This window comes from Schistocerca cancellata, chromosome 2 (assembly GCF_023864275.1).
Source record: "Schistocerca cancellata isolate TAMUIC-IGC-003103 chromosome 2, iqSchCanc2.1, whole genome shotgun sequence".
NCBI lineage: Eukaryota > Metazoa > Arthropoda > Insecta > Orthoptera > Acrididae > Schistocerca > Schistocerca cancellata.
The window spans coordinates 528353889-528381297 of NC_064627.1; the positions used below are offsets into that span (position 1 = coordinate 528353889).

Below are 27409 nucleotides of genomic sequence, written 5' to 3' on the forward strand. Positions count from 1 at the left end.
AGTCAACACTGTCTCCATGATTTCTACGTTGCAACAGGAAACAATTAACAATTTGTTTGAAATGTGAGGCTCATCAGGGAAGAGATGGAATGACTTAAATAAGTTAATTTATTACACGTAACAACTGGGTACCTCGCTGTAACTAGATCTGGATGTAATGTTTACGGTGCAGTAGCATGGACAGTTGATTAGGAAGAGTATGTGATTTGAGTGGTTCAAGTTAAGTTTTGATAAAAATCTACATTTGTGTTGTTCATGACAACAGAAGTGTTGAATCATTAACAGGCACACAAAAAAGAGTGGAAACTTTGCTAGCTTTAATGTGGATATTTTAATGAACTAGAGTACACGTGTATACAAACACCATCCCCATATCAACATAAAACACACACATACACATAGCTGCTGGCTGAACACACAGTGTTGAGTCTGCAGTTTGTCAGGTACACTGAGGTGAGGGATAGAATGTGGGAAGCAGAAAGGGGGGGGGGGGGTGTTGGGGAAGTGTGGCTGACAGCTCGGAGGGAAGCAGGAGGTGTGGAGATAGGAATGTGGGACAGAGAGGTAGCAGCAGAGATAGAGAGACTAGTTAGGCAACTCAACACTTCTACTACTCAGTGAGTTTTCTTCTTTGTCCTAAATTATTTATAGTGTTTATTTTGCATGCAATCAAGTGTACTTTAGTAGGAAGTACCTGATTGATTGGATTCCTTTATGTGGGAGGCTTGTAGTGTTGTAGTAAGTAGGAGGGGGGAAAATGTGGCATGGTGTAGGAGTTCATGGTAGGAATTGATGAATTCTGTTTTGGAAAGGATAAATATAATAAGGGTAAGCTGATAGTTGTGATTAGGGTTTTTGGCCCTTTTGTGTTTTGTAAGGATTGATGAGACTTGCTATTAAGATAATGAAAAAGGAGACACTGCCATGCTAATAGATATTATTAAAGGAAATGTAGAGGATGGAAATGTGATTTATTCTGATGTGTGGATTGCTAACGAGGTGGGGGGGTTAGGGTTTTTAGTTGTGAGAGTTTTATTTTTAATCATTGTGTGGGGTTTCTAAATTTTGAAACCAGTTTGCACCATTACTGTAGAAGAATATTGGTCTGCTATTATTGGAGCTGTTGAAAGGGGTCTCAGATCTACTCAGCAAGTGTGTTTGAAGGAAGGAAGATTAGGGTTTAATGTCCCTTCAACATCGAGGTCATAGAGATGGAGCACAGACTTGGATTGTTTCAAGGATTGGGGAAAAAATTGACCATGGCCTTTCAAAGGAACTGTTCCATCATTTGCCTGGAACAATTTATGGAAATTGTGAAAAACCGAAATCAGTGTGACCTTAAGGTGTGTGTGAACTGTTATCCTTCCGAATGAGAGTCCATTGTGCTAAGCATAAATTTGTTTGGGCAAGTGTATGTGGAGGAGAAATACCTGTAGGTGAATGTGTTTTCTATTACATTTTGAAAGCTGTGTCTTCTGCATATGTGGCTTTATTAAATTTAATTTTTGAGGTTTATTTTATTGAATGGAAAGAGCACAGGGGGAAGTTAGACTGTGTGTGTGTGTGTGTGTGTGTGTGTGTGTGTGTGTGTGTGTTAATCATTTAGTATGAATGTAAGATATGTTTCTTTAATTTTTCCTTTACTATTATTTTTTCTATTTTGGATGCCTCTCTGTGTAATCTTCCTTACGAAGAGCTGACTGATTTAATTGTGAGCAGAATAAATTTTATGTTATTGTACTAGTGGAGATGCTGAGGAATCAAATGGAGGGTTGCTTAGAATATGTTGTTTACTATAACTGTGTGTAATTCTTGTGGAGATGGCGATAAATTGGGGTAGGTTGCATTGATTGTGATTCTGTGTACAGTTACGGGAGATGATCCATTTGTGGATAAGGGAGGGGAAGAGTTTCTTGGTTAGTTGATCGTTTTGTGTCACAGATCTCTACAGATATTAGAGGTGGTGATTATTAGTAAGTTATTTATTGATTTGTGCAAAAATTGCATTTAAATTTGGCATTTATTTCATTCGAGATTTTAGCAGCAGTGGATAGGCGTATATATGTGTATTTTTAATTCTTGTTATTTTATAACCTACTGAATTTGAATGTAAGGTTTTCCCCACCAGAAACCCTCTGTTCCAGTGGAAGTCCTGTAGTTTGTCGACATTTGTTTTGCTAATAATGTTTTTATTTTATTGTTAGTGATGTCTTTCAGCAAGAGATTTTCGAAGCTAGTGTGGCTGTCATGTTGATGACCTCATCGGTCTATTGCTGTGATGATGTGTCATTAATTAATCATTTATTCTTGTGACATCACATTCATTGGCTTCACCATCTGTCAACCAAACTGCCACTCTTCAAACCTAGGCTTCAGACTGTGATACAGACTCTAGTGCTGCAATCTACATTCCAAAAAAATAATATATAACTAAAATGAAAATTACCTCTGTTCTATTCTATCTCTGTCTATGCATGCATTATATCACATGCCACATCATCACTACATCATTAGCCAAAGACAGAAGTTCTGATAAATTAACTACTCTTATTGGAAAAGCCTCAGAAGGTTTCTCAGCTATATCTGTAAACTTAAGAACACAATTCAGTACTGATATTTATATTTTGTTAGTGTGTAACCTAGCTCGTTCTGTATCCCTGAAGATACTCTCTCATAATGTGATCTGGAACATAATGATTGAAGAACTGGAAGTTTTCGCATGTTCTTTCCTTTGATGTGCCAGCTGAGTACTTAAGAAGCTACTTAGCTTTTAGGATGACTCTTAAAATAATATTTGTTGATGCATATAGAGCAGTACCAAGAAGGTGAAGGTTGAGTATTCTCAGAGGTTGCTCTCCACCACTAAAGAAGAAATCTGAGGAAGCGAAACATTTTTTGTAAAGGAAGAAAGAAAGCTAGTAAGTTCCCATTAGCCAAAAGAAAGTGAATTTTTTCAAGATAGTGTGAAATCTGAAAGTGGAACACAGAGATCAAGTTACTAATGCCAAACTGTAAAAGAGTGGCTTGTCATGGAACATTAGCAATAAAAGTGTGGATAGTATTTTGACAACCAAAACCTGCATGCGTATATTAAATGTCATCTAGCTAATGCGGTGGAGTTTAAGACTGAGTTAAAGACTTTAACGTTGTACGGTTACTTCTACTCTTATTGAAAAGCATCTTCTCAGAAACCTTCCAATTTATTTTTTACAACTATTTTATTATTATAATTAGCATTGTAACACAGTTCTCTCTCGTAATGTTAAGTAATTTCATTATGACTGAAACACACATGTGTAGTGTTCTACATTATGTGTTATTTAACGTAATAGTTTTCAACTATCAGGTTATCTTCATGTATAAAAATAAATCTTACTATTGTGCCTAGTTACAAACCAAAAGCAAAAAACTGTTAGTTTAAAAACAAAAATTGTAGAGTATTACACAGGAGTGTTCATTCATGAACCACAGAATCTTCTGAGTGGATGTGACAGAAAATGAGTAGTGTAATGAAATAATGACCATGAACAGATGTAAATTGTATGATGGGAAGAGTAAGCCAGAAAGCAAAAGAATTACAGCTCATCAAAAAGCACTGGAATGTAGAAAGAGAGAATGACAGAAATACAGATGTGCCACAAATTCAAACAAGTAGTTTTTCTGCAGGATAACATGTGGAAGCAGTTGTATATGAAGTCATACTGCCTAACAGCTAGGTAATAATTATTACACTTTACATATCGCCAGTGGGAAATTTTCAGAAGTTATTAGAAAAATTTGAAATCATATTATGTCATCTGTCTAAAAAAATTTCAGTGTCAATCTTTTTGAAGGAGTCAAACCGAAAACAAGATATAAAAATTTTACTCCATACAGTCTAACCTCAGCTGTAAACTTTTCCGCCAGAAGTGTCCAGGACAGTAGCAACGCAATAGAAAATATTTTAATATGGCAGGATGATATAGTTTTCATCCATTTTTGAATGAGTTGTCACATCATGACGGTGAATCAGCCATACATTATGTCATAACTAGGAAAACCTTTAGAACAATTAATGAACTCATGACACATCTCTTTAGAAGAAATCTGCAAACCAGCAGCTGGAATTATGTATATGAGACAATGAGTGTATCTTCTAAATTTAATGAACATATAAGTAAATTACTCTAAGCATGTAACAGCTGTTTCACTATGTAGACTGTGAAATATGGCTCTAGTGGTGTATCAAAGGAACCTTTGATAACAACAGATATTAAAGTATTGCGTAGCAGAAAGAGAGAACCGTAGAAATTAGTCAGGATAAGCATAGGAGTGCAACTGTTTTCATATTATAGAAAGTACTTTATTCATAAGTGTTGCAACAAAATCAAAAAGCTTTAATGACATGTCTGGATTTGTAAGTCTGAAAATAAAATAAAAACATTGTTGAGTGTAGTTAGAAGGAAGCAAAGTTATCTTAGTTATTAAAGATAAAGATCAAATGGTCCACAACACCAAACATATAGTAAGCCTCTTTATCAGCCACTTTCTAAATGTGTCTGAGAAACTTGATACAATTATCTCAGATGAAAAAGAATTTCAGTATATGGGACACAACAAGCATTCAGTCAAATCAAGATAACACCAATTTTTTCCAGGACATCAGAAAATAATTAACACTGCTAAGAACAAAAATACTCACATGATTGAAAACATCTCAAACAAAATGTTCAGAGCATTTTCTTCTTATACAACTACCATACTCAACCATATGTTTAATACATCACTTTCAGAGAGTATGGTTTAGTACATCACTTTCAGAGAGTATCTTTCCAGACAAGCTGAAGTATGCCTGATAAGAAATTTAGTAGGACACATATTAATAAGTAGTCTTTTCTTTCACTATTCACTTCTTTTGCAGAAGTTTTGGAGTAGATAATGTATTTAAGAATGGTTGAGCTTGTGTGCAAATATAAGCTTCTGAATTATCACAATTTGGATTCCATAATGGCCTCTCTACGGAAGCCATCTGCCATTTTGCTGCCCATGTATTAAATTATCTGAATGACAACATTTCACCTACAAGAATTTTTTGTGACCTATCTAATGTATTTTACTGTGCAAATAACAACAGCGTTTTTGCTTTCGACCTGCAGTGAATAAGTAGTTCACTTCGTGCTTACAGTTAAAACAGGAAGAAAAGATAATGTTTGATAATTGTCATAGTGACTCTTCTTCTGAGTGGGTTGAAATTACCACTGGCACTTCACAGTGTTCAATACAGGGACCAGTCTTGTGCCTGTTGTTTATAAATGACCTTCCACGTAACATTGATGAAGCAGAAGTGCTCTTTACCTGTGATACAAGCGTCTAATCAAGGCCAACAGAGGTGCAGCAGTAGAAGGGACAGTAAAGAAATATTCAGAGTTGTTCATTATTGATTCTTGGTTATTGTTCTGTCACTTAATTTAGATAAAGCACAGTTTACTGAGTTCTGTTCAAGGTAACATACGCTGACAAACTGAAATATTATGACCACTTCTCACTGTGAGATCGAATGCTGCCTGGATGTGACATGCAAAGGAAGTATAAAAGCTGGGCAGAGACAAATGGGGATTCTTTCTAGTGACAATATGGGCTGCAAATGATGAAATCCACTGACATAAGTAACTTTGACAAAGAGCAGACTGTTACGACGCAGCACATGGAAATGAGCACCTCGTAAATAGCAGAGCTGTTCTGCTAGAATGTGGAGAATGGAAGTTTGCCACCCTGTAAGCAGACCCACCTCACAACGGGGCTCCACGGCAGATGACCCTGCCATGTTAACCCAATGGCACCTCCAGGGGGCTCACAATCTTTTGTCACTGTTTGTGTGGTGAGCATGGACCCCCAAGTGACTGCAGTACTTTTACTTTCTATCTTTTTTCAGATGTATTCACATGGACAGATTTTCTCATGACAACCAAGCTCACTCATAGGATGTCAGTTACAGCTTTTCACAGTTTGTTCCTTCTATTTTACACCATATATTTTGTTGTACTTGCATTTGGTCCCTACATCTGTGTTTGACCTCCACATTTTCAAAATTATTTTTATAGAATGTGCAGGCCATGCAGGGAAGGTTGCCTAAAACCAAGGATGGTAGCTTGTCCATGCGGGTGGTCATCAGGTACCTGTTTGTGGTAGCCCCCTGATCACACTATCAATGCTCAAGATGTCACCTTCCTGTGCATTGGGGCTCCACACACTGGCTGTTATGTCAGATAGCTTTTGTTTTACATATGTAGCACCATTGGGGAGAACATTTGTTCAGAGTGGCATTATGTCGGATATATGACAAAAATTATCAGCCCATGGCTGCGAGGCTCCAGCAGCCTCTTCAGGCAGATCACAATTCAGTGCTGATCTATGTGACTGTAAGAAATATCCCTCCTTGGTCATGCTGTCGGGGAGGAAAACAAAACCAACCTGCATGCAGACAATTACTTGCCTCAATTCTTGGTACAACAAGGTTGACACAGCCACTTCATCCTTGCTTTTGAAGGCAATTCGCTTCCCTCTGGAAAAATCATGGTTTACTGTTGCAGTGTGAAGTTGTATATATCACCCCGGATGTGGTGCTTTAAATACCTGTACTTCAGGCATGTCTTCCCTGTATACACATGACCTGTTTTGGGCTGTGGCCAGCCGCTTCACGTAAGTTAACCATGTGTGCTGCCACCGGTCTATGTGAATTGCAGGAGCAACCACACTCCCTGATCCCCCAAGTGTGCTACACCAATCAAGAAACGCAAAATCCAGAAACTGATGGTTGCAGATTCTCTCTTATATTTGGAAGCTCAGAAAAGTCGCTATTGTTTTTATCCAGTCCAACTGATATCAGCCTTCACCACTGCTTTGATCAGATCATCAATAGTTCCTAGTGTATTTATTCACTCCACATTGACCTCCATAAACTTGACCATTGGAGGCGATAGTTCTCTGCTCTAATAGTTCCTGCAGCACCGTTTTTGAGGGCCACCCTCAACACCAAGCCAGATGAGCAGTACCTTTCTCCGTCATTTACTGGTGATAGGGCCCCCTTTCGAGAACTCTGTGCCCTGAAATCCTCAGATCAGTAACAGACACAAGCAAGTGGCTGAAGGAGTCAAGGACTATTGGTTCCAGGGCTGCTCACTCCTTTTGTGTTCCTTACCTATTGTGGGTAAGCCCCCACCCCCCCCCAAGAATCTCAACCATCAAAATTTGTGGAAGATGAAATGGAAGAAATCTCAGTAGAAGGCTGCTCCAATGGCCCTGGAGGGAGCAGTTTCCCCTCATGCCATCAGACTCTGAACCAGTGTTCATTGGCGTTGATCCACCCCCACCAGTAACAGGCAGTGATCGAGGGGTGTGACCTGTTCTGACTGCTGGATGCCTAACCAGGACATTCTCAACAGATGATCCAGTGTAACTGCAATGAGCATTTTGTCACCTGCCAGAACCACAGAAAGTATATTCCTCTTTTTCTGTGATCTTTGTTGCTCTCCAACAAAGACACTTCACTGAATGGTCATTCTCGAAGTATTCGAGGTTACCACCATTCTGTCACTTTTAAACAGCTTCTTGCTAAAGCTTGATATCTCATTCAGTGCAGCATGAAGGAATGCAGGGATCAATACACTGGTCATCCCTGCACTGTATGTTGACAACTTTTGCATTTAGTATAGGTCCCAAGCTGTAGCCTTGGCTGAACATATGTAGGTGTTTGTGCAGTGGTTTGTACAGATGTCATCAGTGAACGAATTTCCCTCTGAAATACATTGAAAGCAATAACAGTGTGAATGCAAACAATCCCAGCGATAGCCATTTATAGCCTCTTATTTACCTCTGAGCAGAGCGCTTACTTATCTTGAGATGACCGCCATAATCCAACAACTTCGCCTCCTCCCCCCCTCCCTTACACACACCACCCTTTTCTGATACTTGTGGATTTCAGTAGACCCCACCCTCTCTGGGGAAGTTCCACTTCATGGTAGGGGCCTTCTGATTAGCCAGCTCCTTTGCAAAATTGATCTTTCTGCCCTCTGCGATGCTACTCCTACTACACACTTTAGAGCCACCCATGGCATGTTTGCAGCTACTGATCTTATTATCTCTCTCTCCAATCTTGTGGCTTTACTCCAATGGTTACTGTGCAGTGGTCTTCGTGACAGTGACCATTTTATGGTTATCCTGTCAGTTCCTTGTCACCACTGAAGGGCCACTTACCATGCTGGGCTCTCAAAAGAGCCAACTGACAACTTTGTTCCTCTGCTGTCACCCCCCCCCCCCCCCTCTTATCAGATTGCATTGACAAGAGTGTGGGAGATGTCTCCAACATGATCACCCCTGCCGCTGGAACTACCATCCTCATTCTGTAAGCCTATTGTGCTGTTGGCTGGTGGCGTGGTGAACCAAAAACATTGCAGCAGCTATTCAGGATTGTCAAAGGGCCCTGCAGTGTCTCAAGCAGCATTCTTCACAGACCATCCTTGTCACTTTTAATCGGATCCTTGCTAAAGCTTGGTATCTCATTCAGTGCAGTATGAAAGAATGCAGGGATCAATACACTGGTCACCCCTGCGCTGTATGTTGACGACTTTTGCCTTTAGTATAGCTCTCAAGCTGTAGCCTTGGCTGAACATCAGATTCAAGGTGCCATCCAAAGGGCCTTCATTTGGACTCTTTCACGTGCCATCCAGTTCTCTCTCTCGTGAAAAGGTGAATCATCCTCTGACCCAGAACTCTACTCGGGTACCTAGTGCTTGGATGTTGTTGCCCAGTCAAAAAAAAAAAAAACTGACGTGTTTGTCAACTGATGACTAGCTACATACAAAAACTTTATGTTCTCTGCCTCTTTTCCCACACCTTACAGCGTGTGGATCACTCCACTCTCCTCCTCGTTTACCAGGCCCTGATCTCATTCTGATTGCCAGTCTTATGGCTCAGTAGCACCTTCAGATTTGATAGTTTTGCACCCAGTTTGTCATCCTGGAGTAAGATTTGACACAGTCACCTTCTGGACTAGTCCCATAGACAGCCTTCTTGTCGAAGTGGGGATGTTTCCTCTTTAGCTCCAACAATACCAACTATTGCTCACTTATGCACCATCCAATAATTTCCTGACCGTTCAACTTATCAAATTATTTTTCCACAGAAGCGGCATCAACCTCATGACCTGCCTCCAATGGGATTACTGTTTGAAATGCATCTCAGTGCCCTCTGCCAAGACCTTTGTTGTTTTAGAATGTACTCCCTGTGTTTCCTCATGCTCTCTCCCTCCATCCTCCTTGGTTAGTGCTCAGGTAACAAACTAGGATGAATCTCTTTCAAGAACCTAAATTTTCAGTTGTTACCGTGACCATTCAGCATATGTTCCCCTCAGCTCTTCAGGAGTATCACTGTGCTACTGTGATTTACAGTGACAACACTAAAACTGTGGATAGAAAGGATATGCTCTTACATTTCCTGCCTGTCAGGGATGACATTTGTTGCAGGGAACATGCAGTGTCTCTTATGGTGGAGCTGATGGTCATTAACAGCGTCCCACATTGTATTAACCTCCCTCGACTGCATTTCAATTTTTAATGACTCAATAAGCAGTCTCCAGATTGTTGATCGATGTTACTCATGTCACCCTTTACTGTGAGCTTAGTCATACTGCCTGCCCTGTTGTCTGAGGGTGCTAAGTCATATGGGTATTGCAGAGAATTAACTCACTGATGGTTTGGTTACAGAAGCTATTACTCACCCAAAAAACTCAGGCGCAGATTTGTAGATGCAAATAAGTCATCTGCGCAGCGTCTAGTGGTTTACTGTCCACTCTAATAATTTCCACACTATCAAGCAGAGTGCTGCTGCATGACATTCATCTTTCCATTGCTCCCAGAAGGAATCCACCTCTTACGTTGCCTTTACATCAGTCATACCACATTAACCCAAAGTTTTATTTTACATAATGCGCCACCCCGCATAGTGATTGTGGAGTTGTCAAGATCTGTGTGTAAACATCTAGTGCCACATACTTCTGGAAACTTAACACAGGCTTATCGCTCTGTGTCATGTAGAACTACTGCTGCATTACATTCCAAATGCGGACCAACATGCTATTACGCAGATGATCATAATGTGTGGCTCATCAGTGTATATCATCATCGTAAGGCACTGGGGAATGGAAATATGTAAAACTAATTGTTCAAAATTCCCTGATGTGAATACTGATCAGAACTTAAATTGAAAACCACCTACACTGTTGGCCATTAAAATTGCTATCTCAGTAAGGGTACCATTAGCCTACCCGGTTAGCCATGCGGTCTAACGCACTGCTTTCCAGGCGGGAAGGCGTGCTGGTCCCTGGCACGAATCTGCCCAGGAGATTAATGTCAAGGTCCGGTGTGCTGGCCAGTCTGTGGATGGTTTTTAAGGCGGTTCCCCTTATTCCGCCTAAGTTACACTATGTCGACAATTACTGCACAAACACTATCTCCACGTATGCGTATGTCACAGGTACTCTACCATGCAAATATTGGGGCTACACTCATTTGGTGTGAGATGTTTCCGAGGGGTCCACTGGGGGCCGAACCGCACAATAACCTTGGGTTCAGTGTGGGGCGGCGGTTTGGTGAGTGGACTGCTGTAGCCTGTTGTGGGGTTGTGAACCATTGACGGCTATGGTGGGGACGAAGCCTCTCCATCCTTTCTAGGTCCCCAGTTCCCATTCAGTTCAATACAAGGGTACCACAAAAAGGATGAAGAATAGATGATTAAATTCTTAGGTGATTTGCAGGTGTATAGCATGTGAAATTTAGCAAACAGAACTGCCACTTTCGGCGACAACAGCGGTTCGAAACCAGTTCGATATAGAGTAAAAATGAGAATGGTCGACACATACAAATATGTCATCCATGCTGCTTCAGCTCTCTGCCACAGTTCAACAATAGTAACTACTGGCAAATGGTGGTGTGCCATTCTCTTGGTGACCCGTAACTTAGTAGTGTCATTCGGGCACTGCTCTTGTGAGGCTGCTGAGATAATGCTTGGCATTGGGTTTGACTCTCCTGAACTCTTTAATTTCAAATTTGCATGATAGTTGTGGGATCCTGACCAACATGCACAGCAGTATTGCAGAACAATAAACTTCTAGCACGATAGACCATGTTCATGCTGCTGGCGGGTTCTGATAAAAGCCAGTAGACATTTCTCATTCTCACAAACAGCTAACATTTAAATGTGGTATCTGAATGAAAACTTGATGCGTAATCTTTTTAGTTAGTTATTTTCATGTTCTATAGATCATTTGCATGATTAATTGTAATGATGTAGAACTTGTCATTTTACATTCACATGTAAATATGGCTACATGCTGAGCATTTACAAGGTGGTTTGTGTTTCTTTTAACTACAGGTGTTAGTTTTTCTTCCCCACCATCTTATTCACAATACAGTCATAGAAATTCTCCTACTGAATATGAGGAGTTGCCAAGAAGAAACTTCCTCGGTTTGTTTTCAAATTTAACTTCACTGTCTATTAAGACATTTTATATCATGGGGGAGAACAGTAATTTTAACTCAGGGCTGCTTTGTGCAGTTCTTTTTGTGCTAAATCAATCTTAATGCAGAATAATGAACACCATTTTTTCTTGTGGTGTTATAGTTATGTACATAATTGCCCCTTGTGAACTGGAGCAGATTATTTACAACAAACTTCATGAGGGAATAAAGATACAGTGAAGCAGTGGTCAAAATGCCTCACTCTTTAAACAGACACCTGCAAGATGACTGTGGATGAGCACCACATGTTATTTTTATGTTATGTTTTTGTTTTTGAGCAGTGAAGACTTTCTTTCTGGTGTCTCTTGCCAAGATTTGCAATGATTCGAAGTGCAAATTACGCTGAACTATGTTGTTTTAGGCATTTCAAAATGTTCCACCCCATACCCAGTCTAAATTCTCATCAATATGTACACCAAAAAATTATGTCGTTCACACCATAGTTATTATTTTCTCACCGTGTATTACACTTTTCATTGTTATAGTACCACTTACATGTGCAGAATTCAATATGTTGTGTATTTTGAAATAATGAAAGTGTGACCATTCACACAAAACCATTTTATAATATTTTTAAGAACATTAGCTACTTTCTTCTAGTGCTGTGTGTATGTGTGAATTGTTTACAATACAAGTGTAATCTGCAAAAGGCACTAATTCTGCACATTGTACATTAGAGTGAAGGCCTTTTATGTATATGAAAAATGAAAGTGGACCTATACAGAATTTATATGGCATTATTCCAAAGTACTCCTATCCACTCTGTTAGGTTTCTCCCAAATGTTAAAGTCATTTGTATGTCCAAGCTTGTACTACAGTTTGATGTGCTAAAATCTATGATGCAGTGTTACTGACACTGTTGTATTATAGATCTTTTCAAAAGCTTAGTTCACATTTATGTGTAATTTGTGGAGTCAGTGGTGAAAACATTAGAAAATTAGCTTACTTTGCATACTTCCATTCAATTAGTGAAGAAATAGCAATATTTTAAAATAATATTAGCATTTATAAATGCAACACTAGGAACAAAATGGCCCCCATTATGCACAACTCAAACTACGTCTTGCACAGAAAGGAGCATAGTATGCAGCGGTAAAAGTATCTGGCATCTCCCTATCAGTTAAAGGTGCCAACAGACAGTGAAATTTTTAAAAAGAATTCGAAGTCATATCTGCTTGACAATTACCCCTACTCCATACATATGAGTAGATAGTATGTATGTGGTATGTTACATTTTATCAAATTTTTGTTTGTTAAAACATGAGATCCAGTTTTGTAAATGGTCATATAACAATATTTTAAATTAGAGAATGTACCTATTTATAAACCTACTGATGTATTGCACATCACAAAGTTCTCACAAATATGATCTGTAGAACATGCAAGAAAACTAAACTAAACCTGCGAAGGGGGGAAGAAATATTTCTGGAGTAGTTTTGTTGCCAGTGAGTGACACTGACAGATGCAGGGCTGAAAGAGTGCTAGCACAAGTTCACATGAATGAAAGATTTTAGTTGCTGTCTTGGGGATGTAAACCACTTGCTAGGTAAGTGAAAGAAAATAAGATTTTACACCTTATAAAGAAATTATAATTAATCAGGGACTTAGTCATTACAGTGCAGGAGTTGAGTAAATATTTCACTGGCATCTCTTCATTCCAGAACTTTAGTAGACTATTGCAGTTAAATGATCAGTACAGAGCTTTGACTAATATGCTTGCATGAGATCATAACGGATGAACCAATCACCCAGTCTTACTGTAGTATGGATGGTTTAAAGTTCTCCAATTAATGCATATGCTTTCCTGCATACAATTCCAGGAGGAGATGTTGACTCTGATGATAATTTGTTGCTACTGAATTGTGGCTTAAAACTGAAGACATTGCAAAAAGGTAGGAGTTTAATGAGATAATACTCAAGTAAATTGATAGAACCAGGAACTGGTGTTTGATTGGAACAGGAAAGGAATGCAGTAGAAGACAATAGGGTAGCTATGAGAGAGAAAATTGTGAAGGTGCCAGAGGATCACATGAATAAAAAGAAAGTGCCTTGGAAAAATCCCTGAATAACACAGGAGTTATTAAATTTAATTGTTGAAAGGAGAAACTGCAAATATTCAGAAAATGAAGCAAGCAGAAAGGGCAGCAGGTATCTAAAAAATGAGATTAACAGAAAATGCAAAATAGATAATCAGAAATGGCTAGGGGAAAAATACAAGGCTATGGAAACATCTATGACAAGGGGAAAGATACATGCTGCCTATAAGAAAATGAGAGACCTTTGCAGAAGCAGCCACATGAATATCAAGAATTCAGGTGGCAAGCCATTGCTAAGCAAAGAAGGGAAAAGTGAAAGATGGAGGGAATATGTAGATGGTCTATACAAGGGGGGAAAAAACTTGAGGATGGTGTCACAGAAAGAGAAGAGAGAGAAGGTAAAGATGAGATGTGAGCTGTGATACTGCAAGAAGAATTTGACAGAGTACTGAAAGATTTAAGTGGAAACAAGGCCACTGGAGTAGATGAAATTACCTCAGAATTACTGAGTTCCGTGGGAGAGCCACATGTGACAAAATCATTCCATCTGTCGCACAGGATACATGAAACAGGCGACGTATCCTCTATGTATGAGGATTATGTGATAATTCAAATTCCTAAGAAGGCTTGTGTGAATATTACCGAACCATCAGTTTAATAAGTAGTGGTTGCAAAGTATTGACACAAATTATTTAAAGAAGAAAGAAAAAAACTTGTAGAAGCCAAATTTGGTGTAGATCAGTTTGGGTCCTGGAGACAATACTGATCTTACATCTTATCTTAAAAGACAAGATGAAGAAATACAAACCCAGATTTTTCAATTACTGATAAAATTATCTAATTGGATAGATAAAAAAATCTACTTACCAAGCGGCGTCAGAACACACACATAAGAGACTGTTGTGATTCACAACAGTATTTTGTGTGTGTGTTCTGCCACTGCTTGGTGAGTAGATTTTTTTATTTATCGATTTAAATAAACCCATATTTTTATAGCATTTGTAGATATAGAGAAAACCTTTGACAATGTTGATTTGACTACACTCTTTGAAATTTTGAAGGTGGAATGGATAAATTGCAGGGAGCTAAAGGTTAATTACTAAGTAGTAAGTCGTAAGTACTTATGAAGAAATTGGATAGCATTTGTAATAATCAACTGATTCTACTGGGTACCAGTAGTTGAGAAGGGTGCGAGATAGGGTTGTAGCTTATCCCTGATGTTATTCGGTCTATGCATTGAGCAAGCAGTAAATGAAACCAAGGACAAATTATGAAAGGAAGTAAAGTTCAGGGACAAGATATAAAAAATTTTAGGTTTGATCCCTCAGGTTTTCTTGGTTCGATTGCTGTGGGTAAGCTGTTGGATGTTCTGCTGAGCTGTTTCCATTTGTTGCGCAATATTTCAATGACTGACCCAGCTGTCCTCTTCAGGTGCTGCAAGTTTGGTTCTTAAGTGTACTCGCTGCCTGGTCTCCAACCAGATTGGATTGGTAGTAAAAATATTGTGAAAACAGTGCAGACACCACCACCTGGAAGCCAACTGTCAATTTTGAGGCTTGTTGATGACATCATATTTCTGTTAAAGATGACAAATGGCTTGAAAGAGCAGTTGAATGGAATTGTCTTGAAAAGAGATTATGAGAGGGACGTCAACAAAAGTCAAACAAGAGCAATGGAATGAAGTCATATTAAATCAGCTAATGCTGAATGAATTAGGTTATGAAATGAGACACTAAAGGTGGTAGATGAGTTTTGCTGTTTGTGCAGCAGAATAACTGATGGTGATCAGAGTAGAGAGAATGTGAAATGCAGGCTTGTAATAGCAAGAAAAGAAATTGTGAAAAGAGGAATTTGTTAACATGTAATATAAATTAAATGAGGGGGTTCAGAGCACAAGTGGCGTAACTCCACTTTTCGTTGAAAATGAGTTGCAGAGATACTCGTTAACTTAGGGACATCTACAGTTCAGAGCTATAAGTACATATCTCTGAGGTTTCATCATCTGTGCATAGAGTGCAGCACTGTGTTGGTGCTTTAACTGTTTCCCCGCCTTTGTTCATACAACATACGTATGTCCATGTGCATTAGTAGCAGATGGAATGTGAAGGTTCTTGTTGTGACCATATTTTGGAGTGTTGTTCAGAATGTTCACCAGACAGCGAGGAAAATGTTCCTATGAATGATACTGTGACAGGTAAGCCACACCAATAATAATTAGTAATATTCTACACATAGCCAAAATGAATAAGACACTATTTCTAACCTAACCTGTTGAAGGGTGTGCTGAACATACAATAACTGTATTGTAGCATAGAACCGCAGTATTTGACATAACTTTATTTACCATACTTTTAGTTTCTGAGGAAGTGCACAGGGGACGTAAAAAGATGCGAACTCCCAACGCATGGAAATGGGACATCCGTAAGAATAACTAGAACAGCAGACAATCGTATATATATCGTAGTGGAAAGAACGTACCAGAAAAGTACAAAGAAAACACTTGAAGGATGGATCTCGTTCACCAAAAGCAGTCTCATACAAATACTTTCAAAGCGTAGAAAATAATAGTATACAGGTGTGCAAAAAGTACTTCTTAGAGACATATCAAATAAATGAAGGGAGATTATACAGGTGTACAGGAAAGGAGGAAATGTTTGCTGTGACTGATTCATGAGGAAGAAAAACACCTGTAAATAAAATAGACGACAGTAGTGTTCAAGAACATATCTTATCGGAGCCAATATACCAGAAAGGATAATCCCAATCGACAATATCTTAGCCAAGGCCTCACAGTGAGAAAAATGTATGAACTCTATATTCAATGGTGTAGGAATACTGGCAAGGAACCAGTGAAAGCAAAATATTACTATCATGTTTTTAGTTCAAAATTTAATCTATACTTCAATCCTCCATCCAAAGATACTTGTAAAACATGCGATGAACCACAGTTGGAGATTGCAACTGAGCACAATGTACAAAAGAGAAAGGCTGCAAAATGAAAAGGACAAACATCGAACACAGGCTGAAGAAGCAAGAAAGTCGATGAACCACTGTGTGTTTACGTTTGATTTACAAAAGGCACTGCCTTTCCCAAAACTGCAGATGTCTGTTGCCTACTATAAGAGAAATTAAAATGTGTATAATCTGGGATGCCATTCTTTTAATGATGGAAACAGATACATGTACATGTGAGATGAAACAGGAGGAGGTCGAGGTTCCCAAGATGATGTGTCCTGGGTTGTGAAACACCTTAAGGAATACACAAAGACGTACAAAGTAATAACTGCATATTCTGATTCATATACAGGGCAGAAATGTAATTGTAATACGTGAATTTCCTTGATGAAGACCCAGACATGAAAGTGGAAGTAATAAACCACAAATTTATGATACCTGGTCTTAGCTACCTGGCCAGTTATGCAGAGTTTGGTCTGATTGAATTAGCCAGTCACAAAAAAAAAAAAAAAAAAAAAAAAAGCGATATATTTACTCAGCTGGTGATTGGGTAGATATTATTCAAGGGGGTAAAAAGAAAAAGCCTTTCATTGTTCGCATAATGAAGAACGACAACTTTGTGTCAACGAAGGGGCTACTAGACAGCACAGTGATCAGGAAGAGGGCTACTGATGGGTATCCATTAAATTAGCTACAAGTCCGCTGGATGCAATTGGAATGGGCAGTGCCATTTTCCATGAGGTTTAAATCAAGTTTCCATCAAAGTGAAGAACTTCACGAAGTGGATTTTCATAAACGCACATTAGGCAGACCTCTTCAAAGCCTTGCATCAGTGACGCAAGGGATACTTTACAAGCCCAGGTGGACTGTGAAAACCAACAACAAGAAGGATATGCTTGATCTTATAAAATTTATTCCTCCTGTGTATCATGCATTCTTCAAGAACTCCTTCGGGAGTAGGGTTTGAGACATGTCCTCAGAACACCCTTCATGAGATGTACAACCTTATCTTCCTCCTTCATTCTAGGATCCACTATTTTACACAACTCCAAGACGTCTTGAATGTAGGATGCTGTAGTTTCTCCTGGACACTTGCACACTGCACTTTAATTTATCTTCAGCCTTGCACTTCTGTCGTCGTGTGTCACCAAAACACTTGAGTAGTTCCGCCTGGAGGAATACTTCCCAGCTTGTGAACTTCTCCTCATTGTTCTCATGCCATTGCTTGGCAGTGCCCTCTGAGTAGAAAAATACGTTAGCCAAACACATGGTGTCATCTCATTTGTTAAATTTGGCTCTACGCTCATATACCTTCAGCCACTTGTTTGGATCTTGGCCATCGTCACCAGAGAACCCTGAAGGATGTCTCATGTGGTGGCACACAGTTGCTGTCATCATAACGTCCTCTTCTTCTTCTGTATCCGATAGACTGCGATCTGTTGAATATGGCTCGAACTCGGGTTTCTCACCACGTAAATGATGGCTCCGTTGTGACCTGATCGGAGCCAATGTTTCATCGATAATGTGCACTATCACAAGTTCCGATACCCAGCGCTTCCACCAGAATAATGTCACATTGAAGAAGGTGTAATTAGATGACTGACAAACACTTACTTTACTTGTACAGTAGCGAGGTGCAAACCGCCTCCGGCCAGAACACATACAGTATATATACAGCTACAGAACATTCCAGTACAATGATTCTAGAATGTACTCAAACCAAATGTAGAAATTAAAATTGTGCAGTCCAGATGAGTTTTGAACTCGTGACCCACCATGCAACAGTTTAGTATCATGACCACTACACCACAGTGCTACTCAGCTTCTTCTGCGACAATATGGGTTAAAAATGGCCGGAGAGAAGTTAAAGATGACACTTGTTCAGGGTGCCCTTCAGCGTCTATCAGTGACGCTCATGTCGGAAACATCAACGAACTTCTGCATGACAATCGCAGACTGACTGACTGAGAGATTGCAGAAGAGTGTAACATTTCAGATGGATCATGTCATGAAATCCTGACACAGCATCTTGGATGGATGCATTGCTGCCACCAAGTTCGTCCCAAGGGTCATGAGTCAAGACCAATTAGACCTTCGCCTCACAATGAGCTTCTGGATCCCACAAATGAGAACAAGATGATTCCATAAGAGAATCATAGCTTACAATGTGATGTGGGTCTATGGTTATGATGCTGAGACCGAGGTTCAATCTTCACAGTATGTTGGGAAAGATTCTCCAAGACCAAAAATAATTCGTCAGGTCAGGTCACATGTCAAAGCCATGCCAATAGTTTTCTTTGACTTTGAAGGATTAATTCCTTATGAATTCATGCCACTGGAACAACTGTTAATCGATTGTACTATCATGATGTGTTGTGATGCCTGCAAGAAAATATGAGAAGGAAACGGCGTGAAATGTGATGAGACAATTCATGGCTCTTGCGTCATGATAATGCACCCACACATCCATCCTTGTTGGTGTATGACTACTGCACAAAAAATGAAATAACTGTGCTGCCTTGTCCTCCATACTCTATGGACCTGGCCCCTGCGGATTTTTTTCTATTTCCAAAGTTGAAAATCCTGTTGAAATGATGAAATTTGCAACAATAGATGAGATTTTAAAAAAATTCACAGATGGCACTTCACATGATCCAGCAAGAGGTGTTCCAAGACTGCTTCTGGAAGTGAAAATGGCATTTAGATTGGTGTATCAGTTGTGGAGGAGAATGCACAACAATTAAAAGGTAAGTGTAGAAAAATTTTGTGGACAATGTTCCGGAAAAAAATTTTTGTGGACAGTGTACTGGAATTTTTGGAACAAACCTCGTATAGTGATGGGACATCTCACAAACTTAAATTAAATGTTTTCTCAGGGAGAGTGCAGGATTCCCAGCAGAATTTAAGCAAAAATCTCGATCTCTATTTTCAAGACCTCTTGCTTGCATGTTACCTGTTCTGCATTCCTAGTGATAAGTAAAACATATGGTGAGAAAATAATAAGTAGGGTGGAAACTTCAAAATTCTTACGTGTCTGTATTGATGGAAATTTAAACTGGAAGAAGCACATTTTGGAACCCTTAGAATCAATGCAAAGCTTGGGGAGAGAGAAATCAGTGAGGGTACATATTTTGCCTATTTCCTTTCAATAGTGTCTTATGGAATAATGTTCTGGGGTAACTCGTCTCTAAGAAAGAATATCTTCATGCTGCAAAAATGTGCAGTAAGAATGATATCTGGTGGTCACCCATGATCATCTTGTAGACAACTGTTTAAGGAGTTGAGCATTTGACAACTGCTTCATGGTATATTTATTCTCTCATGAAGTTTGTTGTAAATAGTCCACTACAGTTCAAAAGGAACAATGATGTACATAATTTAATATCGGAAAGAAAAATGACATTCATTACTCCACATTAAGGTTGTCTTTAGCACATAACGGGTGCTCAATACTGCAACAAAAATTTTTGATCACTGATCCAATGATATAAAAGTCTGACAGACATCAAAGTATAATTTGAAAACAAACTGAGAAAGTTTCTCCTTGATAGCTCCTTCTATTCCATAGAAGAATTTCTGTTACTATAATGTGTAAAATCTGTACATCTTTTGTTCGCTTTTGACAATACTTAAAAATGTTCAGAATGTACTAATTAATTTGTGATGTGAATGTAAAATGACTCATTCCACAGAACATGAAACTAACTAAGTTATTTGAACATTGTATATGCCAGAAGTAGCGCAGGTTTACTAGTAACGATCCGGGAATGGCAACTGGCGAGATCATTTCTGGTATGTCACACCTGTCAAAATCTTACATATGTACAATGAGTGACACTTCAGTTGAATAAGGGAGTCAGGAAAGAAGTTGAATCCTTCATATAGAGGTGAAGAAATACTGTTTATCTGAAACATGTTGAGAAATATTACATTACTGCATTATAGCTGTGGAGGACATTTAAGGGAGATTATCTAGTTCCACAATTTTCTTGTTACAGTTGTTATAGTTTAAAATAACCATCATTTGGAGCAGCTAGGTTCATATTCAATAACCAGTGCAATAACCATAATTTTATTTCCCACAATGATACTTGGTTTTTTGAGTGCAAAAAACTGTTCTACCAGAAGAAGCGAACATTAATGTTGAGAGACAGTTGAATATTTAAAGTTAGAGCAGATATATATGTTTGAATCAAAATAAAATGAATTACAGTAGCTCAGTTTTAGTGGAAGTGGAAGTCATTGCTATGTATTATCAACTAAAAATGTTGCATTTGTGTATGACATTATTGTATAAGAGTGAATATTGTTTTTTTGTAATAAAGTAAATAATTTAATGTATATTTAATGTTATCTCATTGTTTCTGTGAGATTTGTCCCAATAAATGTAAAACAAAATGGCTAACCTTCACAGTACTTGTGACCGTAGAAATAACTCCGTTATTAGTAATTACTTTCATTTTATTGGTTTCCCCACTACACACAACACAGGAGGTGAACACATTATCCTACTTTTAGAAAAGTTCAGCAAAATAATTATAGATTGAGACTAGCAGTGACATACTGCATTTAACTCTTTATGTCCTTGTCTTATGTGTCTGGTTTCTTTTCCAGTATGTAAGTCATTGTATATTGCCCAACATTAAAATCATTAGCATAATAAAATGTAAAACTTTCTTCCCAACATTTCTTATACTGTGAAGTGGGCAGTGTTTTCATCTCACTTATGTTGCCACTGGTGTTGACATATCCAGTTTCCAGCTAAGGTAACTGTATTAATGGGCCTTCTTTACAGAGATAAATTTGTTTGTGAGGTTTTCTCTCTTAAGTATACTGTTGTTGCCATTGAAGCAACAGTAACAATGAATCGTAGCTGAGGTACAGAATACTATCGGTTGGTTTACAACATTGACTTGCTGTCAGCTTTAAATAGCTCCTAGGATTCATATCTCACCCCCTCTCCCATTCCAGCCTTTCTTATTTTCATCTCATTTCAAAGTGTTGTATATTTTTTATTTTCATCTCTCTCCAGTTTTTTGCCCCTCTCTTCACTTATCTTCATAGCTCTCATGCTGTCAATGCAAGTCTTAAATATTTCTCTTTCTGGTCTGTGGACTTGTCACATTTACCCAGCAATGTAAGAAGCATATAAGTTATTGTTTGATTTTCAGTGAACTTTGCTTTGTGTTAATAGTACTGTGATTGGTTCATTGATCTCAAAAGACACTTTTTATATCTAATTACTTTTACAGTTTTTAGCTTCAGTTTTACTTCTTGATTTCTCATCCCTTGTCATCGGAATGCTTGATTATTTTATTTATTTATGTATTTTGCTACTCTCATATGGTATTCCTTTGTTGCATCTAGCCAACTTACCCACCTTTTGAACATGCCTTTTTCATGGCTTACATGAAATGCAAAATATATTCAAGGATTTGAATTGTAGACAGATTTCTGGAGACATACTGAAAAAAGTGATATTCTTGTAGCATGTCTGATAATTTGATAATTGTAGAGGACTACATAAAAGGCATCTGAAGCACCCACATCTTCATATTTTTGTAGGCTTTGTGCAGCCATGAATAATTTGCTATATTTTTGTTCTGCTCTTGCAGTTTTGTGCATCTGTTCTTCTGAAATATTATTTTTAGGTACTTTTAAATGTTCCTGTATTGGATATTAACAAAACTTCTTGTAAACAATTTTGAAATTTGAATTAGCAAGCAACATTTTCTTTGCAGGTGTGCGAGTTTTATTTGGTGTAGATGCTACAAAATTAACTGAGCACCCAGTATTAAAAAATGAAAGCTTTTCTAAGATCGTATTTAATTTTCCACATGTTGGAGGTAAAATGAAGATAAATTTAAACAGGGAACTGCTGCGTCAGTTTGCTTTGAGTGCCTGTCACTTACTAGATACAAATGGTCAACTGCTGATATCACTCTGCAAAGGTCAAGGTGGAACCAGTGCTGAAAAACAAATTCGACGTTGGGATGATACATGGAAAGTTGTTGAAATGGTTGCTGATGGAAATTTGGTTTTGACAGCAGTTGAGCCATTTGATGGAGACAGTTACCCTAACTACAAGAGTGCAGGCTATCGGGGTACAGATAAGAGTTTTCATACTGATGGAGCACTTGTTCACATATTTTGTAAAAGACAACCTCTATTTCCTTCAGTGGAAGTTTCAGTTCTGCAAGAAAGTTTAGAGCAGTGTAGTATTAAAATTCCATCTGGAGAAATATTGTGCCCAAAATATTACTTTCAGAAATATATTCAAACACCTGTAAACAATGTTGCATTGTTTTTCCAAAATAGTTTGAAAACCTTTATTGAACATAGTGAAAAGAGTGTAAGAAGTGTCCAGGAAAGTGAAGTGCCCTTGTTTGATCCAAGATGTTTTTCGGATAGTAGTGCAGACAAAGTATTGATATGTCCCTTGCGCCATTCATTGTTGGACATTACTAGTGTTCCGTTGCATCTCTGGTGGATGTGTCATGAAAATTACCTTCTGTACAGTGGGATGGTATTCCATGATTTGGGATCTGACTTCTCACAAGCTCCTGTTTCAAATCAAATAATGCTTTTTGGTTACAATTCATATGATATTTTAAGAGCCTATCTTGACAATTTACTGCTAAATAATATTGGTGACCATTTTTACTTAAAAGCTTCATCGATTGTGAACAGCAGCCCAGTGTTGCAGTACAAAAGTATGGACTGCCCTACTTTTATTGAAAATACAAATTTTGAAGTAAAATTAGCAAACATTTTGTTACTGTCTAAAGATTGTGAAATTATGAGAGATTCAACTAATACTGTGTTGCAGCACTTCACTGTAGATGGATCAATCAAAAATGAAGAAATACACACTGAATTCTGTTTAATGTATCCTGATACACTATCAGAAATATTGTTTCATACATCTTGGAGACATTTATATGCCAGTGAAACTTGTTTAAAGGTTGGGTACAAAAACATTCATGTAAAATTTAGCAGTCTATATGGCTTAAAATATTCTTTTGATATTTGCTTTTCACAGAGTCCTTTGTATAGCCATAAAAAGTTTTACAGTATTCTTTGGCAACTAGTTGGTGATATTGTAACTGATGTCCAGTTATTAAACACATACGAATCTCCAAAAGGCTGGACTTCACACTGTTTCAGAATAGAATATCAGTCATTTGATAAAGCCTTAAGCAGGAAGAAAGCCATTGATATCCATCAGAATGTAGTTGGTAAAATGTTGTCACATTGTTTACAAGTTACAATACATTAGCATTTTGTTGCTATCTGTAGGTTCTCTTACACTGAGACCGTCTAATGTGTAAATTCCCACAGTAGTTTAGAAAAAGGATGGCAGATTCTAAACGAAAATAACTTAATGTGTGGGTGAGCAACATTAAATAGCATGAGAATCCACAGAATTTATACGTGAAAAATTCAAGAACAGGGCAAGAGATATCCTTCAGTGAGGACAGAAGAAATAAATGAAAGAAAAAAGGAAAAATATGAAATAAATGATTTGAAAGGAGGGCAGAGCAAATATTGTCAAGAAGATATGAGAAGATTGGTCATTTACAGTGAGGGAGCATCGGATAAAAGTCCTTGGCCTCCAGGCCCAACAGGTTAGAGAGGTAAGGAGCTGGATGATTGATATGACAGTATGCAGTGACTAATATGAAAGTACATGACAAGAACAGAGAAAGTTGTAGGCCAAGATTAAAGAGATGTAATTTCAAAGCCTTGGTATCGGTGCCAAGGTCAGCAACAGAGTTCCTGAAATGCCATTGAATTTGGGGGTTTTGTGTTAATGATGTAGGAGATTTATCTTTACTCATTGAGATACTGCAGAAGAGTGGAAGCTGCATGTATAAGTTATAAGTCAGAAATATCCATCACAGATGCGTACCTTTTGGTATTATATTTTAGCACTGATTAGGATGTTTAGTGAAAAATTGAAACCTCACAATTGAAAAAATGTTCACAGTGAGTACTATGGCTAATAACCAGTCACAGCTCTTTAAGTTGAAATGTCAAAGTTGATGTGAATTGTGGGAAATTAATCCTTAGACATACTTTGCAAAGGAGGCTTAATAGGGGTTTCAAAGCAGAGTGCAAGATAGACTATGCTAGATCAAAGCAAGATCTGAGTCTTGGAAGCTAGATTAAGAATAATCTGTGAAAAAATTTTCAGATGAGTGTTAAAGAAATGGTTCTCAGGATGAGAGTTTACGTAAGTTCTCTGCATGAAGCTTTCTGGTTCACCATTTATAAGATTGCAACGAGACAGAATGGCTGACAGTTATTTATCTTTGGGAGACAAAATTCTATGTACTGCTGATAGACAATCATAAGTACAAAAAAACTATTGTAGGTACCCTTCCTCAGATAGGAAAGGGAAAAGATTGGGGGAGGCTAGAGTGAAGGGAACGTCACTCAAAATGCAGCATGAGTGTCACTCAACTGCTGTGAGAATGAAGGGAGTGCAAACACTGCTTTAGTAACTGCCAAAGAGTGAGCACAGTGACAGTCATGTAGAACTTTATTTTAACTGTCTAAATCATTGTAAAAAAGCTATTGCAGTAGATATGTTGAAGCTCCCACAGCTCTTAAGACAGCAGAAGAAACATTTTTCTATCCTGCTTAATTATTGTCATTTAACAGAAATGTTTGGTACACTTCGACTATCTTATTCTGACAGTTTTTAGTGCCTTTCTGTGCAGTAGTTACATATGAGTTATCTTTCTTAGTAATCTGCCTTACAGCACCTCCTCCCACTTTTTAAAGGCATATTTTATGAGCTTTTCTGTCACTCCAACAACTCTGTCATTACAGACATTTCCTAATAGCTAAATTAAAACTGTATATGGACCACATTCAGCGTAGGTTCTTCACCTTTCGTTAACAACTTACCTCCATACCAACCAACCAAATTAAGCATATCTCAACATCAATACTTAAAAGTTTCATTTATTATATCTATCTTCATTTTAAACTCCATGAGTGCTACCCTGCACGTCTTCTTGTTGTTTAATAGTGACTTTTATTAAAACTCAGTGAGCTGTATCTTTCTCTGATATACACTGAGAATACTTGTAACAACAAAAATGACTCCTTTTAAATAGTTACTTTTGTTGTATTGATTGATCTGTTACATAAGAAAAGAGATAACAATATTATTCCACTTTAAGAAATGTTCAACTAAACCATTTTAAATTGATCCTAAGAGAGATACATTGTATTCAACTTTTTTCTAAATTAATAACCCATTTTGTTTGTTTCTTTATCTTCTGGATGTAAAGTTTCATTTGTATATTGTAAAAGTTATTATGTGTTGCCCGCTAACAAAATCAGTATCACAATAAACAGTTGATTTTTTTTTCCCCCACATTATTTTTTATATATGAGGTGTTGATGCTGGTTGCCATGTCAACTCTCTGAAATGACCTTGCCCTTTGTGTTTGACGTGCCCAATGTCTGGCTGTGATGGTCTTTCCAGTCAAAGGTAAAGCATGATTGTTGGATTCCCTCTCTAGCTTAGGCAAGCAGTTATCCTCCCTGAAACCTCCATAAAATGACAAACCTTTTAATTATGAACATAACACACAAAGAAAACTGTGTGTCAAACATCTCCCCCTAAGACTTATCTCTCTATTATTTCTGATCAGTTGATTCATCTACCTTATTGAAGAAGAAAAGAAATTTCTTTGTCTTGATGAGTTTTGTTGACATGGAACATTTAATCCTGATGTCAATGACTTGTACTTTTCATAGTTTTTTCCAACGTGGACTTTCCATTGTTTGATTAATCCTGATATTAGACATATGCTTTACGTGCCAATGATGAATGCTATGCACAGAAAGTAGATCAAGAAATAATTTTAAGAAAGTATTCCTACTACTATACGGTATTTAAATGGAAGAAAATTTCTGTAAATCTAATACAGTTTATAAATGGGAAAAATGATTGTACCAATAAATAGGTATGCTGCAGTTTGGAGGAATTTATAACTGTTAAAATGTGTGCTACATTTGCTGAAGAGGGTACAATAGTGGCATATAAATAGCATCTGCAAATAAGACTGTCGATTGTGCTAAGTGCTAATGATGTCTCATAGCCCTTGTTTTACCTTTTATGCCTTGTTATTTTATGGTAATGTGTGCTTTCCTCATGGTAGTCTAGGACTTTTTTTTGTGAAAACTGTAATATTTTGGGATGAAAACCAAATTAATAAATTTATATTTGTTATAGTGCTAAATATTTCTGAATATACTTTCCCATGTATGAACAATAGAGTAATCGTTTTGTTTGGTAATTAACTGAATTTGTACTCTGCAATTAGTCTACCACGTTATTAAACAGGAAAATTTACTTTCTGTTTACTGTAGTTTATTTTAATTGTTTTATGTATGCTGCAGATTTCTTAATTTTTTGGTGTTGTTTACCCCCATAAAGTTTCCCCTGTAGCTGAACACGGAATAAGCATACAACTAAAGAACTGTTGAGGCATGGGCACTTTCTTGTAATGCTGTTTTTTTTTACTCTAAGCACTGTTTGCTTTACTGGTTTTTTTATTTATTTTTTGCATTGAAGTGTGTTACATGTGTCTATACATAAATAGGATGAAAAAGAAATAAAGAATTCACTGCTTTAAAATGCATGTACAGTTATGTATACTTAATTGTTAATTTTGATTTACTGTTTAGTCATGGCATTTATTTTTAATCATGTTTGAAATGTATCAAATAAATAAATCAAACTTTTTTTTAATAGAACCTCATATTGTATACCTACTACTGATTTTAATATGCTAAATTCCTATGTTTACATGCAGTTCAACATTTGCATTAATGATGTATTCA

The 27409-nt window shown here is 37.6% G+C and overlaps 1 protein-coding gene across 3 annotated transcripts in view; it reads left to right on the plus strand.

Annotated features, from left to right (window-relative positions):
* Window positions 1-27409, plus strand: part of LOC126162074 (semaphorin-2A) — a 173994-nt gene that overhangs the window by 4833 nt on the left and 141752 nt on the right. The window contains exon 2 of one of the 3 annotated variants that reach the window (XM_049918345.1): window positions 22285-27271. The exons of the other annotated variants lie outside the window; for them this stretch is intronic. Coding sequence (XP_049774302.1) covers window positions 22285-23822 — 1538 coding nt within the window. The 3' untranslated portion in view covers window positions 23823-27271. Of the gene's footprint in view, window positions 1-22284; window positions 27272-27409 lie in introns of those variants that run through there. 3 annotated transcript variants of the gene reach the window in all.